Source organism: Sceloporus occidentalis, unplaced genomic scaffold, assembly GCF_023333645.1.
Source record: "Sceloporus occidentalis isolate IW3139 unplaced genomic scaffold, rSceOcc1.0.p SCAF_8, whole genome shotgun sequence".
In the NCBI taxonomy this organism is placed as follows: Eukaryota; Metazoa; Chordata; class Lepidosauria; order Squamata; family Phrynosomatidae; genus Sceloporus; species Sceloporus occidentalis.
Window position 1 is genome coordinate 33701469 of NW_028316988.1, and position 17085 is coordinate 33718553.

The 17085-nt window shown below is 47.1% G+C and overlaps 1 protein-coding gene across 4 annotated transcripts in view; it reads left to right on the forward strand.

The window, feature by feature from the left end:
- Positions 1 to 17085, forward strand: part of DLG3 (discs large MAGUK scaffold protein 3) — a 59126-nt gene that overhangs the window by 29495 nt on the left and 12546 nt on the right. For 3 of the 4 annotated variants that reach the window (XM_089536163.1, XM_089536164.1, XM_089536165.1), the window contains 5 exons: positions 206 to 342; positions 643 to 787; positions 1696 to 1855; positions 3839 to 3995; positions 5452 to 5554. In XM_089536163.1, coding sequence (XP_089392289.1) covers positions 206 to 342; positions 643 to 787; positions 1696 to 1855; positions 3839 to 3995; positions 5452 to 5554 — 702 coding nt within the window. Of the gene's footprint in view, positions 1 to 205; positions 343 to 642; positions 788 to 1695; positions 1856 to 3838; positions 3996 to 5451; positions 5555 to 7001; positions 7194 to 17085 lie in introns of those variants that run through there. The other variant, XM_089536166.1, reaches the window with a different exon arrangement.

Genomic DNA, 17085 nt, shown 5'->3' on the forward strand with positions numbered 1-17085 from the left:
GTCTTGGGATTAAAAAAAGAAAGAAAAAAGAGTAGGATAGGAAAATTTGGGAATGCGGAAGAAAAAAGAAGGCAGTCCATGAGCAGGAGAGATGGAGATCCCCAGGGACTTTTCAGTGGGATGGAAGGGGGGCAAAGCCATAGCTGAGCCTGATCTTTCTTTCTTTCTTTCTTTCTTTCTTTCTTTCTTTCTCTCTCTCTCCCAGGACTGGGCTTCAGCATCGCAGGTGGCATAGGAAACCAGCATATCCCAGGAGACAACAGCATTTACATCACCAAGATCATCGAAGGAGGAGCGGCCCAGAAGGACGGGCGGCTGCAGATTGGGGACCGGCTGCTAGCAGTGAGCATGCAACCTTCTTCTTTCTCTGAGTGCCATTGGGGTGAACGATCCTAGATGAATATCCCTTGGCATGAGATTGCTGGGCCCTAGATGTGTGGGATTTGATCCCTGGTCTCCCAGAGTTATAATCCAGTGGTGGTCAAACCACTATGCCACACTGGCTTTCGGTTAGTTTGCCAACGCAGATGCCAAAGCCATATAAATTATAGCAAAACTAACTAAATAAATTCACACACACACACACAACTACCAGGCACTCAGTCTCACATCTCTCTTTCCTTCCTTTTTTACACGCTCCAGGTGAACAACACCAACCTGCAGGACGTCCGGCACGAAGAGGCCGTGGCCGCCCTGAAGAACACCTCGGACATGGTGTACCTGAAGGTGGCCAAACCGGGCAGCGCCCACCTCAACGACATGTATGCGCCGCCCGACTACGCCAGCAGTACGTACCTGCCTTTATTCCCCCTCCGCAGCATTATCCCCTGGGGAGGGATCCTGGCTTTGCATGCCAGAGCTCTCTGGTTTGATCCCTGGAGACTGGTTTCCATGCAAGAAAATTAATGCAATCATTTCATTAAGAAGATAGATAGATAGATACTATAAACAGATACTATTAACAGAATGATTGATTCTATAGACCAGGGGTAGGCAACCTTTTTGAGTCGGGGGCCAGGTTGCTGTCCCTCAGACAACTGGGGGGCCGAAGCCAAAAAATAAATAAATAATTTTTTTTAAAAAAAATAATTAAATAAATAAACCGGGACAAATGTAGGACAAAATTTTCAAATGGTGGACACTTTTTTTAAAAAGTGGAGGACACGTGAAAAAATTTGCTGATTTTTAAACAAATGTTAATATAAATGCATGTTTCTGAGGCTTCTATAGACAATTGCCCCCCTTGCCCCTGCGCGCGAGAGGCCAAAGGCCCCGGTGGCAATCGGTGGCAGGACCGGGATGGGGCCGGTCCCAAGGCCTCGCCGGGCCGCATCCGGCCCGCGGGCCGCATGTTGCCTACCCCTGCTATAGACAGACAGATTAGGATGGATGGATAGATAGACAGACAGATACTATAGACAGATACTATAAACAGACTTGATTCTATAGACAGATAGATTCTATAGACAGATTAGGATGGATAGTAGTAGATAGATAGATACTAGACAGAGACTATAAACAGATTGATTGATTCTATAGACAGATAGGGAAGCAGTCTCAGGTTTCACAGCCGGAGAGAGAAGAGGGGATGCTGTCTCTCTGTGGCGGATACCTTTGCCCATCCCATTATCCTCCCAGGTATGTTTAATGTCTCATGTGTGTCTCATTGCCTCCCGCCTGGCTTTATCTCCGCAGCTTTCTCTGCCTTGGCCGACAACCACATAAGCCATAACCCCGGCCTGGGCTACCTGGGAGGCCTTGAGAGCAAGCCCGCCTACCCGCCTCCGCCGCAGGTGACCCCCGCCCGCTACTCACCTGTGCCCCGCCATATGATCGGCGATGAGGACTTCACCAGGTGAGCCCGAGGCCAGCCCCATCTCCCTTCCCCAAAGCGCCTGGGAAGGGGCTGCTGGGAAGAAACGCCTGACCTTATGGGGGGCTCCGGTGCCAGTTTGTCTTTTGGTCTGAACTGTTTTTATTATTAAACATCAAACAAAAACCATACATCAAATTTACTTTCATACTCTTCCCACAATATCTTAAGTCATACCTAACTTCCTAAGCTTGGTGTTTGTGCAAGTTAGTCGTACTGTTCATTTACTACATGGGAATAGTTTTCTGATCCTATCTTAAATAAAAGGATAATTTTCAAATTCCTAATGTACAGTATATACTAATAGTCTCATAATGACTCCAGAAGAAATAAACAAGCAATAATGGCCATTTCTCCGGACGTATTGCTTAGATGTTTCATTACCTAAATGTCCCTAAACTTTCTGTAATTTTGGTGATGCATGTCCATTGATCTAATCCAGCCATTTCTAATAGTTTTTATAGCTCCGAAGGGAGCTAATTGAGGTGCTGAAAGTATTTTGGGCATAAAGGAGCTACCCAAAGTGTGCAACCTGTTTGGGGATAGTGTTCAGCATCTTGGGTTGTTGTTGTCATGTGCCTTGAAGTCATTTCTGACTTAAGGCAAACCTTTGCCATGGCCTTCCTCTGAGGCTGAGAAAGTGTGACTTGCCCAAGGGCACCCAGTGGGGCTTCCGTGGCCGAGTGGGAGATTCAAACCCAGGCCTCCAGATTCTGGAGTCATAGTCTAAGGCTCAAACCACTATTCCAGACTGGATGAAGCTCCTTCAAGGATGTCTTGCTCCTTGTAGCAGGAGGTCTGTTGCAGAAGAAAGGGTTAAGGCGCCTCTGCTGGCTTCCTCCCAAAGCATTGTCTGGCCTGGAGTCTGGTTTATCTCAGCCTTGCCATGATGTCTCAAAGGGGGAGAAGGGGAGGGCTGGAATAAAAACCAAACCCCGCTGGCCCATTGCGGGCACAAGGAGAAGAAGTGGCCACCATGATCTCCGTCAACGTCTCGTCCTCCATGTCCTACGGCAGGCGCTCCCCTCGGCCGCCGTGCACCGCTGCCCACAAAAGAGGGCCCAGGTACCCTTGCCCCCAGGGAATGGGTGTCTCCTTTGCCCCTCTTTGGGTTGGTCTGGTTGGCAGAAGCCTCATCTTGGATGCCCTTGGGAATGTAGTGCTGCTCTTACGAACCCAGCTCAATGCTTCTTGCAGCCTCCAATCGGGGGTCCTTGCTTTGAGGAAATGGGGGACGGAGATTCTAGCAATGCAAAGTGTGTTGGCAAGGAAAGAGAGTGTGACTTGCACCCAGTGGGTTTCCACGGCTAAACAGGGATTCAAACCCAGGCTCCCACCCCATAGTATTTGTCCCTCTCATGGGCATTATATTGGAAGATGGGGAGAATAACCACACTCCCTATTACAGCGCTGTGATTCCACTTTAACTACCATTTTGGGAACTGTATTTTATACTATAACATGCAATTTGTTTTAATGCTGTAGTAATTAAATTTTGTTTTGATGTTCTAGTTCCATATGGTTTTAATTGTACTGTTGTTGTTTTAATGTTGTGAGCAGCTCTTAGTCCCAGGTTTGGGGAAAGGGTGGGATATTATTATTACCAGGGCAACATCCTAGAGAATCATGGGATTTGCAGTTTGGGAAGGATTACTTAGTCTTCTCAGCCCAGAGAGCTCTAGTGCTTCACCAACCTATAAACCTCAGGATCCCATAGGATGTTGCCATAGCAGTTAAAGTGGGATCATAGCACTATTAATGGTGTGGTGCGAAAAGCCCCCTGCTTCTTCCCAAGCTGTGTCCAGCAAGCTCAGGAATATAGGTGCTTTGTACCAGGGCTGCCAGGTTTGTACTAGGAAAGGCCATGATGACTGGGGGATTTTGGGAGATAGAGTCCAGGAGGAAGGAATGTTCCCAAGCTCTGGTTGTGTCTTGATGCATTCATTGCCTTCTGCTTCTTGCCAGGGAACCTCGGAAGATCACCTTGCACAAAGGCTCCACCGGTCTGGGCTTCAACATTGTGGGTGGCGAGGACGGAGAGGGCATTTTTGTCTCCTTCATCCTGGCCGGGGGCCCTGCGGACCTGAGTGGGGAGCTGCGGCGTGGAGACCGCATCCTTTCGGTGAGTGACGGATGGGGACCCTTCGGCATCGGGGATAAGAATGGGTCAGGAGGGGTCCTGAGATGCTTGTGAGAGGTCCTTTTCTCAATCCAACCACCTCCAAAAGCTTAGCTGATGGGGATGCAAGACGGGGATACAAGGGATGCAAGATGGTGAGGCAAGGGATGCAAGACAGGGATACAAGGGATGCAAGACAGAAATACAAGGGATGCAAGATGGGGATACAATTTTGAGAGCTTCCTGGAGGTTCCCAGGGACTGAAATCCAGCCCTTGCACTCAGTGTCATCATTGCCCACCTTTTTGGAAACTGGTTCCTTCCAAGTCTCTGGGCATTTGCAGCCCAGCTGGGCATCCCGAAGCCTTGTTTCCCCTTGGCATACCATCCTTCTCCCTCCTCCAGCTTCTCACCCCAGGCACTAAGGTGTTAACCTGCTTTGCCTTCATGGAAAAGCAAGAGAGCTCACCAGACCGGTCTGGGTTAGCCCAGCCTCCCATGCTGGAGAACGCTTGCTTCCTCTTCTCCTCCATCTCTATTTATTTATTTGGGGGAGGAGGGAGAATAGCAAGCTGAATCTTGAGCCTCGATGGAACCTGTCCGCGGGGTCCAAAGGGATCGCATGACGGCTCCGGCCACCTGGCCTCCTCACCTCCGGGAAGATGGGCCTCCCTTCAGTCAGGTTGGGATTTGGCTTGGAAAGTTTGCTTGGAACAAAACTTAATTCCTTGCTTGGAACCAAACCATTGGCTTGCAAAGTTTGCACGGAACAAAACCTCGTTCCTTGCTTGGAACCAAACCTTTGGGTTGCAAGGTTTTCATGGCACAAGACCTAGTTCCTTGTTTGGAATCAAACCTTGTTACTTCCTTGGAACCGAACCTTTGGCTTGTGAAGTTTGTGCAGAAGGAAACAAATCTCGTTCCTTGATTAGAACAAAATCTGTGGTTGTTGGATTGAGAAAGTTAAAGCTGAAAAGGGGGTACAACGAAGTGAGAGAAATTATTAAAAGGATATTCCAAATAATAGGTGGAACTGGGTACCAATTTACTTGGTCATGGCCATCGGAGGGGGAGGAAGCAGGTGAAAAGTGTGTAATCTAATAATGATAATATTAGATAATAAAGTTTGATTATATATGTTGTATTATGGACCATATATATATATATATATATATATATACACATATACATACATACATACACACAAAACCATTGATTTGCAAAGTTTGCATGGAACAAAACCTTGTTCCTTGCTTGGAACCAAACCTCGGCTTCTAGCCCTTTGGTGCCATTTGTGCCAATGTTGGACAGGCCAAGCGAGGGGCATATGCCAGGGCTTTGCCATCTCAAGAAGTGTGGTGCCAGGACCGTTCTGGGTGGGGAGGACGGAGGGGATTTTGCAAGCACCGCTGGCTTTCCTCCACAAAGTGAGCTGATCCGGGTGCGGCTTCTTTGCCCAGGTGAACGGTGTCAACCTCCGGAACGCGACGCACGAACAGGCGGCGGCGGCGCTGAAGAGGGCTGGCCAGACGGTCACCATCGTTGCCCAGTACAGGCCGGAAGGTAAGGGAAAGCTGCCTGGCACTGACCCTAGCAGTGATCATTTGCGCTTTTGGGTAATGCGTCCTCTCTAGGAATCTCTAGGTCCTCCAGAGCAACGCTGCCAGAAGTTGACCATAGAGTTGTGCTACTAGAGAACCTTAGTTCCTAGAGAAAACACTTCTCTAGGCATTTGTAGGCCCTCAAATGTGATTCTATGCTAAACCGCTGGCAGATGCTGACCATAGAGTTGCAGTGGAGGACCTGGAGATTCCTAGAGAGGTGTTCTCTCAGGCAAAAAGAATAGTATTTTTCTATTGGCAGTTTTTCTACTTTAATGTGGGTCCTTCATCCCTAAGTCCAGTGAATACGGAGGGACCACTGCATTATTATTATTATGACTGATTGATTGATTGATTGATTGATTGATTTAGGGTATCTATACCCCGCTCTTCAGCCCTAAAGGCTCTCAGAACTGCTTACGGATAGTTATTCAGCTATTATTGTTGTTGTTGTTATTTGCTGACAGTTGGTCCCTTCAGAGGATGAATCCACATTACAAATAAAATGCAGTTCAGCACCACTTTAACTTACAGGGTTCTTTATCCTACAGAATCCTGGGATTTGTAGTTCGGTGAGCGCTCAGACAGACCGGGCTGAATGCCATAAGGAACTACAAATCCCAGGATACCACAGGATGGGAGCCATGGCAATTAACGCAGCATCAAAAACTGCATTAATTTGAATTTAAAGCCATGGCCCTGGGATATGTAGTTTGTTTCTGTGGCACCAGAGCTCTCAGACAGACCAGGCTGAATCCCTCACTGAACTACAAATCCCAGGATTCCACAGGAAGGGAGCCCCATGGCAGTTCAAGCTTTGTACTGCCCTGTGGCAGGCAGAAATTCAACCTGCCAAGCTTCCCAGGAAATGGGAAGCAACCCCTGAACCTGTTGCGTTTTGATTTGCCTTGTAGCAGGGCTAAAAAATAAGAAAACACGGAAAAGATCGTGTGAACGCGCTAACACGTGTCAGCGCGAGGTGGGTGGGAGTATTTGCACTGGTTTATCGGGAGGGCGTGGCTTTGTATGCAAATAAGAGGCGGCCTTGCTGTCCTGGAGGAAGGCAAGATGATTGGCCTTGAGGGTGGAAATGCGGGCGGCGATTGGAGGAGTGTGGTTGATTGACGTCGTCGGGGGCGGGACCAAGAGGGTGGGTGAGTCGAGGGACAGGCCTGGATGACCTTAGAGTTCAGCCGGGGAAGGCGCGGGCGGGGATTGGGCAAAGGCCTCCTCATGGGGCGGGGCCTTGCTGAGGGAGCGCGAGTCGCGATTGGGCAGAGATAGAGGGGGCGGTGCAGGCTTGATAGAGCGCGACCTTCGATTGGTCCGAGAAAGAAAAAAGGGGCGGGTTCTCCATGCTAAGAGAGAGCGTGGCCGGTGATTGGTCGGGGGCGGGACTGGCCTGAGGGAACGCGACGTCCGATTGGGCGGGGCGGCAACCAGGTCCGCTACGATTGGGCAGCGACGGGCTGCGGAGGCGGGGCCTCGGCCTTCCCGCCCGGGCGAGCAGCTCCGCTTTGTGTGCCGAAAAGGGGCCGGGCCGGGCGGAGCTGCTGCCGTTGATCTGAGGAGGCCGGTTCTCCTTTATCTAGTTCCATCAGGTGAGTTGGGATGAAGGAAGGAGGGATCGGGGCCTCTTTAGTCCCTGGCTCCTTTATTTGATCGATATGCTCTCTCTAGGAAGATTTTGCTCTTCCAGCGCAACTCTATGGTCAACTTTAACCATAGAGTTTTACTGTGGGGCCTAGAGAGGACACTGGGAGGCCTTTGTAGCTCCTCCGGTGAACTCTATGGTCAGTGTCTGGCAGGTGCTGAGGCTCCTCTCTCGGTGTTCCGTATTCATGGGAGTTCTGTGCCCCTGACCCTGAGCCAATAGGGAGGGACAAGTCTTCAGGGCATCCTGACCTATGGAGAGCCTTGGGGCTTTCTTGGCACCTTTCCTCAGAAGGGGCTTGCCATTGCCCTCCTCTGAGGCTGAGAGAGTGTGACTCAACCCAGGTCATCCAGTGGGTTTACGTGGCCAAGACAGGATTTGAACCCAGGTCTCCATAGAATCATAGAATCGTAGAGTTGGAAGAGACCCCAAAAAGGGCCCTGATCCAGCCCCAGCCCCTCCTTCTGCCATGCAGGAACTCTCCATCAAAGCGTCCCCATTGACAGATGGCCATCCAGCCTCTGCTTCAAGACCTCCAAGGAAGGATACTCCAAGGGAATATATTCCCCTGTCGAACAGCCCTTACTCTCAGGGAGCTCCTCCTAATCTTGAGGTGGAACCTCTTTTCCAGGAGTGCTTGAACCCATTGCTCCATTGGGTCCTATTCTCTGGAGCAGCAGAAAACAAGCTCTCTCCTCCTCAATGGCATCCCTCCAGAGTCACAGTCCAAGGCTGGAGCCATGGCACCTCTGGCTCCTTTTTCAGGCACAGCTCCCAGAATCCTTGGGAGAGAGGCGCATGGCTGGGATTGTGGTCCTAGCACAGACCCTCAGTGCTTCCTCCACTTCTGGTTCTGGGGAGGGCTTGTCAATGCTTCCTTAGGAGCGCCTGTTTCCATTGAACATCCAAGGAGCGACGAATGAGGAGACCGAGGCGGGTCCTTGTCACAGGTTCTTCTGTACATCGAATCATAGAGTTGGAAGAGACCCCAGGGGCCATCTGGCTCCTCCTTCTGCTGTTCAGGAAGGCGCCATCCAAGAGTCATAGGAGGCTAGAGTTGGAGGGGACTCCCAGCGACCATCCAATCCAACCCCCATCTTCAGCCATGCAGGAACTCTCAATCATAGCATCCTGGACAGGTGGCCATCCAGCCTCTGTTTAAAGACCTCCAGAGAGGAGGACTCCATCGCTTCCCAAGGCAGCATTGTCTTCCGCTGTCAAACAGCCCTTACTCTCAGGGAGCTCCTCTTCATGTTGAGCTGGAATCTCTTCTCCTGCGGCTTGCGTCCATTGCATTTGTGCCGTGTAGATACTTGAGGCGTGAGGTTTGGGTCTCTGCATAGGCTTTCAATGGCTGTCCTGACATTTTTTATATTGTTGCTTCTCAAGGCATCTGATGTGAGGAAACCAGTGGTGTTTTTCTCCCCCAATATGGCAGGGACCGGTCACTTATATATACCATATATTGCATAGAGATCCAGAGTGGCATAGTGGCTTGAGCGTTGGACTGTGGCTCTGGAGACCAGGGTTTGACTCCCATCTCAGCCATGGAAACCCAATGGGTGACCTTAGGTAAGTCATACTATCTCAGCTTCAGGAGAAGGCAATGGCAAGCCTCCTCTGAACGAATCTTGCCAAGAAAACCCCAGGATAGGGTCTCCTTAGGGCCACCATAAGTCAGAAATGACTTGAAGGCACACAACACCAACATCAAATTCCCGCATGAGCATAATTTTCTTGGCTTGCATCCTGACGCTGGACCACAGACCCCCCCCCCCCCTCTTTGAGTAGCGCTGCCCTGTATCACTCCTCATGCAGCCTGCAGCTTTTCCTTCCTGAGATCTGTGTCTGCAATTTGGCAGCAATGTTTTCTAGGACTGGCTTGGAAAAGATGCTTGCATGGAGGCTGATAGCCAGATAGCTCTACCAGGCTCCATGCAAGCATCTTTTAAAGCCAGTCCTAGAAAACCTTGCTGCCAAATGTCTACCACAGACACAGATCTCAGTTGCTACTTAGCTATGTTTAGTCAGATTGGCTGAGGGAACAGAACAGTTTTGCAGGTGCAATACAAAGACCTGTCTGCTGTGTAGTTGTGCCTTCCTATGGCTTTCTTGGCAAGATGTATTTATTCCAAGGAGGTTTGCCATTGCCTTCTTCTGAGGCAGAGAGAGCAAGACCTGCCCAAGGTCAGTCCTAGTCCAGCACTCAGACTACTACACTGTCTGGCATTACTCCACTAACCACCTGAGTGCATGATGAGGAGAAGAAGAAGCAACTCATTCGTCAGGGAGGAAGAGGCGCACAGAAACTGATCTTGTGGTAGGTGGTTTGGGCTGACGGAAAAGTTTCGTCTCCCAACCCCATCAATACTGCATTGTGTTTTAAAGTGGCAGATTTGATCTCTAATTCCCTCACAAAGCGCTGTTTGTGTGCGTGTGTGTTTTGGGGGGATGCAGTCAGAGCTGAGTGGCAGCTGCAAAGATGGCTAATCCAGAGGGTCTCTGGGGGTAACCCTGCCTCTGAACTTTCTTTGCCTGTGGCCTACGACTGAAGTGCTCTGGGGCTTAAGGAGGGCCAAGCACTGAGAAGGATTGCTCCTCATCTTCTTTGTTACAGGTGCATTCCTCCTTTCACTATTTTATGTATCTCCTTTTCATAGAAAGCGGTTCTTTTTGTATTGGGAGTGGGTGAATGTCACCATTGGGACTGCGTATCCCTCCTCACAGCTTAAGTCATTTCAGACATATGGCAGCCCTAAGGCTGTTTTCTTGGCACATTTCTTCAGGGGGGGAGGTTGCCATTGTCAATCTCTGAGGCTGAGAGAGAGTGACTTGGACAAATGGCCCCCTGGGTCTCCTGCAAGTAGCTGCTCTCTTTCTGTAACCCAATACTAGGTCTCTGTCATTTCCCCAGCCTCTTCCATTTTGCCTTTTCCCCTTAGAGAAGGTGTGGAAAGGGAGGTGCAGGAGCTGAGCAGGAGAAGCCTCCGAGTCAAAGCCCGGTTGCTTTTGTGCAGAGTGCGGTGTGCCTTGTTGCCTGTCTGCGCAGAAAGGGAAGTTGGTTTGCACGCCTGTATTTCAGGTTCCGTTGGCAAAGTGAGATTTAGCAGAGTAACCTGAGACGCAAGGTGGGTTGGGTGTTTGCGTTTGTTCGTTTGTTCGTTCGTTCGTTCGGCAGAAGCGGAGCTGGAGACTTAGCAGCAGCTGTTGGCTGAGTATCAGAAATGCCACTGGGCTTTGCAATGCTTGGCCTTGCTCAGCTGGGGGATGCCAAATGTGTAAGTGACAGCTCCATTAGGATCTGGGCTCCGAGTGGAAAGGAGGGTTGTTATTTTTAATGTCGTACTGAAGAGAATAGCATGGACCAGACCCTTCTGAGAGATCCCAGCAGAGTCGGAAGGGCTTCAAAGAATGCAAACATGTGGCTGATCAGGGCCTCCTGAGATGCAGGATGCTGCCGCTTGGATAAGATCTCTGGCCCAGTGGGGATCCTGCCTAAAACCAGTGTGGCCAAAGAGACCTTTTCGGTGATGCAATTGCTCACTGCTTTAGGGCAGTATGTAGAGAGTTCTTGTAGTACCTTTGAGAGTACCTGAAAGAAAGAAGTTGGCAGCATGAGCCTTCCTAGACTTAATGCAACTTCCTTCATTAATACTCATGCTGCCAACTTCTTTCTTTAGTTAGTCTCAAAGGTACTGCAAGATCCCTCTACATATAATTTTACAGACTGACACAGCTATATCTTTGTTGTTGTTGTACTTTTCTTTCAGTCAAACCATGCTTCCCTAATATCTTGTCCGGTGAACAGGCCTGGTGTATTACTGCCATCTATAACTAAAGGGTACGCTATATCTTTGAATTCTGCCACTTTAGGATAGGTAATCTTTGTGGCTAAATCAAAGTTCTCCAAGATGGAAGTTTCAAAAGGTAATTTCATGTAGGTATGAATGTCGCATCCTTGCATTTCTGGGGTGTGTGTGTCTCCATGTTAAAGAGCCAGCCTTTCTGTGAGAATCCAGATGAGAAATGTTAGCTAGAGGAGTCACCAAGCAGGCATTGGCATGGACTATGGACAGTGAGATTAAAAAGGGCTGTCTTGGAGTGCAATAAAAAATTGTCCAGTGATTACAGCCCAACTCATTGGGGCAATTCAGACATTATTGTTGTTGAGATGTGCCTCAAGTCATTTCCAACTTGTGGTGACCCTGTAATACAGGTACTTGACATTAGTATTACATGCATGAGCTGCATGAGCATTGGGCTCTCCTGCTTGTCTTTACTTTGGAAAGTAACTTGGAAAGACTGGGAGGAAGAATGAACCAGAATTAATTGTTAAACCGGGGTGGGGAAAAGTCTAGGTTTTGGTGCTAATTTGTTTTAACAGTTGACTCTTGTCTCCTGATACACAGAAGGGTAAATTTGGGTAATCTGAAATGGACTTCTGGATTATTCCTCCTCTTATTTGAATTTGGAAGGCAAGGAGGGAATGCTTAGCCTCAGTTTTGAGCAGGCATATTCCTGTTTATACTTGCAGGAGCCTTGGCTTGGTGTTAAATGTGAAATAACAGAGACATCATCAAGTGGCCCATAAATTGTTCAACTGTTTAGATGTGCTTGCTTTTGGACAATTATTCTAAACGCTGTGGTTCATCTTATTCTGTTACTTGTACAAACTGAGTTATGAATACTGTGCGACTTGAGTCTGTTGTGATGCTGTGATGCCACAATGAAAAGAAGGCTTAATGAACTCCAGTTCTTCACTTGATGCCAGTGCCTTGAACCTATAAATAGGGCAGTCTGCTGCAGAACATGTTTTCTTGATGTCTCTGTGAGACTGCTGGCCATGCTAGATAAACCCTGAAGAAGCCACAAGTAGAAATGATTTCAAAAGTAGGTAGCTCTTTAAATGCATAGAAGATGGGCAGCGTATGAATCACTCTTCTAGCCTGGTAGGTATCCAGTATTTTGGGGCTGCAAGGCCTCTCACAGAGGAGTAGTGGCTTTGTACTGATGAATACGATGTAATTACTACCACTTAGAGGCCCAGTGGTTAAGTATAGTCATGATGAGGACACCCAGGCACTGCTTCATACTGGATCTTTTGTCTTATGGCTGAATGATCAGATGCTTCATCCTTGCTTGCTCCTGTTATTCAGATGAAGCCCTCAGTTGTTCCAGGAAGAAGCTGGCTGTTGCGGAAATGAAGAGAGGGTTGAGTTTCCTGATCAGATACAATAATGTCCAAAATCCACAAAACAGGGATACTGGGACCTTAAAGAACATTTTTTATGGTTGCAGAGCCTGGAGGAGAATGAGTTTTTGTTTGCCGTTTTAGACCAGAGGTTGGGAGGCCTTCGCTGAGGATGTCTTTAGACTTGGTAGTGCCCACATAAATGAGTGAGTCCAATTACTCTTTCCGTCTTACACTTGAAGGCTGATGGTCCAGGACATGGCACTTGTGAGGACGGTACATAACACCTGAGCAGATTTTGTTTCCAGCAATGACCTGTTTGCTTAAAGGAATCTCTGGAACCTGGTGTGCTGCTAGAAAAACTTACACTAAACCTGCCTCTGGTTAATAATAAACCCTATTGCTTCCCCACCCTTTTCTTGGCTGTTTGTTTCTGAGGAATGTAAAAGAGTCTGTAATTCCTTCTGAAGACAATACTGTATTGCCGGTTGGCCGAGGGTTGCTCTTACCAGGGGTCCGTGAATGGAGAAAATAGGCAGCGATGAGCTTCTTGGGTGATTACGTCTTTAATTCCCTCAATCTCCAGCTTATTGTTCTGCTTATTTCATGCCCAGCTGTATGTGGCAGCTGTGGCGCTGTCTGCCTGGGCAAGAGGAACATCGCCCTGATGAAAGTAATTGAGTCGGGACAAAGTACATGCCTTTTTCGCTCTAAGTCTCCAGCCATTAAAATTTGTATTCAGTGACTGAAAAGCCCAGTCATCGGTTATTGTTCTCTTGGCTTCTGTGACAAAGCTTTAGCACCCTGCGCGGTCAGCAGAAAGCGAGCGAGGATCGGCGCAGCTAATGATACGGGAACATGCTGACCTAAACACAAGGGCGGCCGCCGTATTTCTAACGCCTGATCGATACCTTTTCGGGGAATCTTCTGCAATATTGGACAAGCTTCTACCTCAAATATCTGCGACTTCTTTCTACCTTGCTGTCAATACATTCTTTTAGAAACTGGCATAGCTAAATTATATTATTTTGAAGTATTAATCTTGAAATAGAATATAATTTAGCTATGCCAGTTTTAACAGCTGGAGACTAGGCACATTCACGGACACTTATGGTATTAATACTTGAATACCTGGATAATGGGGATGTATTAATAAAGGTTAGTTGGACTGGAACCAAGGAAACCTACACCTGGGTTCAAATTTACATTCAATTGGGAAGGTCATTAGGTGACTTTGGGCCGGTTGCACACAGACACACACCTTCAAACAATTACTGGGAAGAGAAAAGGGAACGGAGGGTGTGCACCATCCTTAACAATAATACTAATTTTAGTTTGTAATTAGCAAACCCATCTGACCTCTTGCTTATAGTTGTGATCAAAATATTGGTGGTTTAAACATTCTTCACCGTTCTTGGACCATATTGGACTTATAGTGGTTTCCAAGCTTTGGTCCTCCAGGTGTTTTGGACTTGGACTCCCAGAAGCCCCACTCAGCCTGGACAACAATCTGGGCATTCTGGGAACTGAAGTCCATAATATCTGGAGGACCAGAGTTTGGGAACCATTGGACTAGATGTTTGGATCAAATCAAGCACCCTCTTTGTTTGTTGTATGCATCTTTTATATATGCACTCAGCATATACATAGTTTAAAGATATGTGACTATTCCAGTTGTGAAGTCCTATTTTCTCTGTGGACATATTTGCAGCCTATACATAGTTTAAAGACATATGACTGTTTCAGTTGTTAAGTTGTCTCTATGGAAATATTCGCAGCCCAGAAATATTTGTAGGTGGTCATAGTGACAGAGAATACCAGAATATCCCAAGGAACAGCCAGACATTCATATTCTGCTACTTGTGTGTTTATAGCTCCATTCTTAACTGCTGTTGGGGATGGTCCTTTATATAGTGGATACTGAATGATCATGGATCACCTGCTCTCTTGCATGGAATAGGTTTTTGATGCCTGTCTCCCCCTCCTGTACCTTTACATAGGTTTGCCTACAGATGTTAACACTTCACTTGCCTGTGAAAGGTGCATTCAACCGACGGAAGTGGAGCTGAATGAAGGCAAACAAGCTGAAATTTAATCCAGATAAATTTGTGGTTCTGCAAGTTGAGAAATCAGAAGATCTGGACAGAGTTGTGCAACCTTTTTAAACAATCTAGGCTGGACTGCCAGCTGTGACCCTATCTATTGAAAGCAAACTTTACCTCAGTTAAACACGTTCTTCCTAAACCTAGACTAGATTATTCCTCCGCAGGAGACTATTCCAAAACCCCGTCAACCGGTTTAGAAAGTCCAGCTGGTCCAGATGTTTGCTGAGACTTGGTGTGGGAAATATATAATGCTCAAAACTGTGTACCGGTTACACTGGCTACCTATTTGTTTCTATACACATTTTTAAAATGCTGATGTTGATCTCTATAACCCTAAACAGTTTGACACTGGGTTATTTGAAGGACTGGCTATGATGAATTTGTCCAAGCCTTAGGGTTGACCTTCATGGTACATCATTGAGTTCTGTTAGTCTGGTAAACACTAGCGACGGGGCATTTTCCTCTCATGGCATATATGTTTGATTTCATCTTTTAAATTCCTTGGTTTTCAAACAGGCTTCAATAACTTCTGATTAAGGATGCTCTGAGCTGGGCTAAGAATAGTTTGAACGGCGACGGTTTTAGCTTTTAATGGGTTCATTTCTGTGTATATTTTAAGTCTTTGGTTTATGCTTTCAGTTATACATCTCTTGCCTTAGGAGGCCATTGTTTGGAAAGGCAGCGCATAAATATTTGAGTAAGATAAGCAAAGGAAGGTTCATGCCACAGTAAATGAATTAGTCTGTGTCACTAGAATCAGGAATGTTCTTTCCCCCCTGAAAGTGCTCTCTAAAGTAACATCCAGAATATACAGTGGGCCCTTGGTATCCATCCGCTGGGATTTGGTTCAAGGATGTCGAAATCCATGGATGCTCAAGTCCCATTATAGACAACAGCCTAGTAAAATGGTGCTCCTTGTATGAAATGGCAAAATCAAGGTTTGCATTTGGGATTTTAGAATATTTTCAAACCATGGATGGATCCAGAGGGGCCAAGTGCAGTTTGTTGTGTATAGTTGATACGATTAACTGTAAAGGACAATTATTCCATCTGCTCCCTTGCAGAGGACTTGTTCTTATCCAGGAAGAAAGACAAGCAGAGAATGCCATTTCTTTTCTGCCTTTTTCCAGAGGCCTTTGCACCTGCTTGAAGGTCATGCGAGTATCTGAGGGAGATAAGATGACTTTGAAGGGATAGAAGGCCCAGCATCAGGCAGTGAATAGGAGGCCTGATACAAAACGCAACATCTTGAGATCTGTTAGTGAATGCCGCTTCTGCAGTCATGTCTACCGAAAATGCCTCTGCCTCTCTCACTTGACTTCCAATTAACAGCCTAAATCCAAATCCCAACTAGAACAGACTAGTGGAACCAATGAAATTTACCTAAGTATTGATCTATTGAATCAATGGGTCTACTCCAGTTGGAAATAGCAACTGGATTTGAGCTTCTGTGGCACATTGGATGCTATACCTTATTTACCTCCACTTTTCAAGGTTCCTAGTGTAGATTTGGAGACTGAAAGAATAAGGCAGTCCCTGACCTCCAATGTAAAAGGCTTGACACAAAAGGAAGGATAATAGGGAGGGAGAAGAAGGGAAGCAATATGGGGCATTAGTTGTTAGATCCAAACCATATGGAAGAGGGAGCCCTCTTGTATTCAGATGCAGTGAATCCCTGGTTGCTTATGGGCAGCTTGGAAAGATGCCTTTCTCATGTAATCCATGCTGTTTCTACTTCATACTAAAAGCTGAATTGCACAAATAAGACTTGGGTTTTTCTTTGTATGAAGCTGTTGTGTGTGTGTCTCTCTCTCTGCTTCTCTTTTGACTCAGATATTTTGAGGTGGGTGGGAGTAGGAACAGTATGCTAGAAGTAATGTATGGGGTGGGTATGAATGGACAACGGAGTATGAGGAGGAGGGAATCCATGTCAGACAGAGCCTGCGTGTGTTTCAGAAGAAACTCTGGCACCACAAGGACTAGAAAGCTATTTCTTTTTGAAAGCCAAGATTGGTGGGCAGTTGTTTGCGTCAGATACCTGATTCTGTGACATTCAGTGCATGCTAAATCTTGGAGGCTGAGTGGCCATGTTATCTGTTATCTGATCTTGGGGTGTGTCTGCCCTTCTCGATAGGAGCGGGAAGCCCTTTTACCCCAGGCAGGGCAAACTCGGTTGAGTCGTGGAGCATCTCCATCTTCTGGGGAGTGGATGTCTGTATCTTCTGCTCATCCTATTTTAAGATTAATCCTCTGTAAAGGAAAATGGTCACAAAAAGTATTCTTCCTTATTCACACTGATGAGCAGCTGCTGTTGGTGCTCCTTACCTTTTCGCTATTATCTGTAATGCGCAGAATGCTTATAGAAGCCAAGTAACATTATAATTTTACTAGCAAAAGAGGGTGCATCCTTGAATTCTTTCTGAAAGACCCAGCTTATATGGTGTGCAGCCCATTAATCTTACTGCTCAGTTGGCCTTAATAGCAAGTGAGCTGCCTTCACAAAGTGTGTGTCTGGTTGGGTCAGATAAAGACTGCTTCCTTCT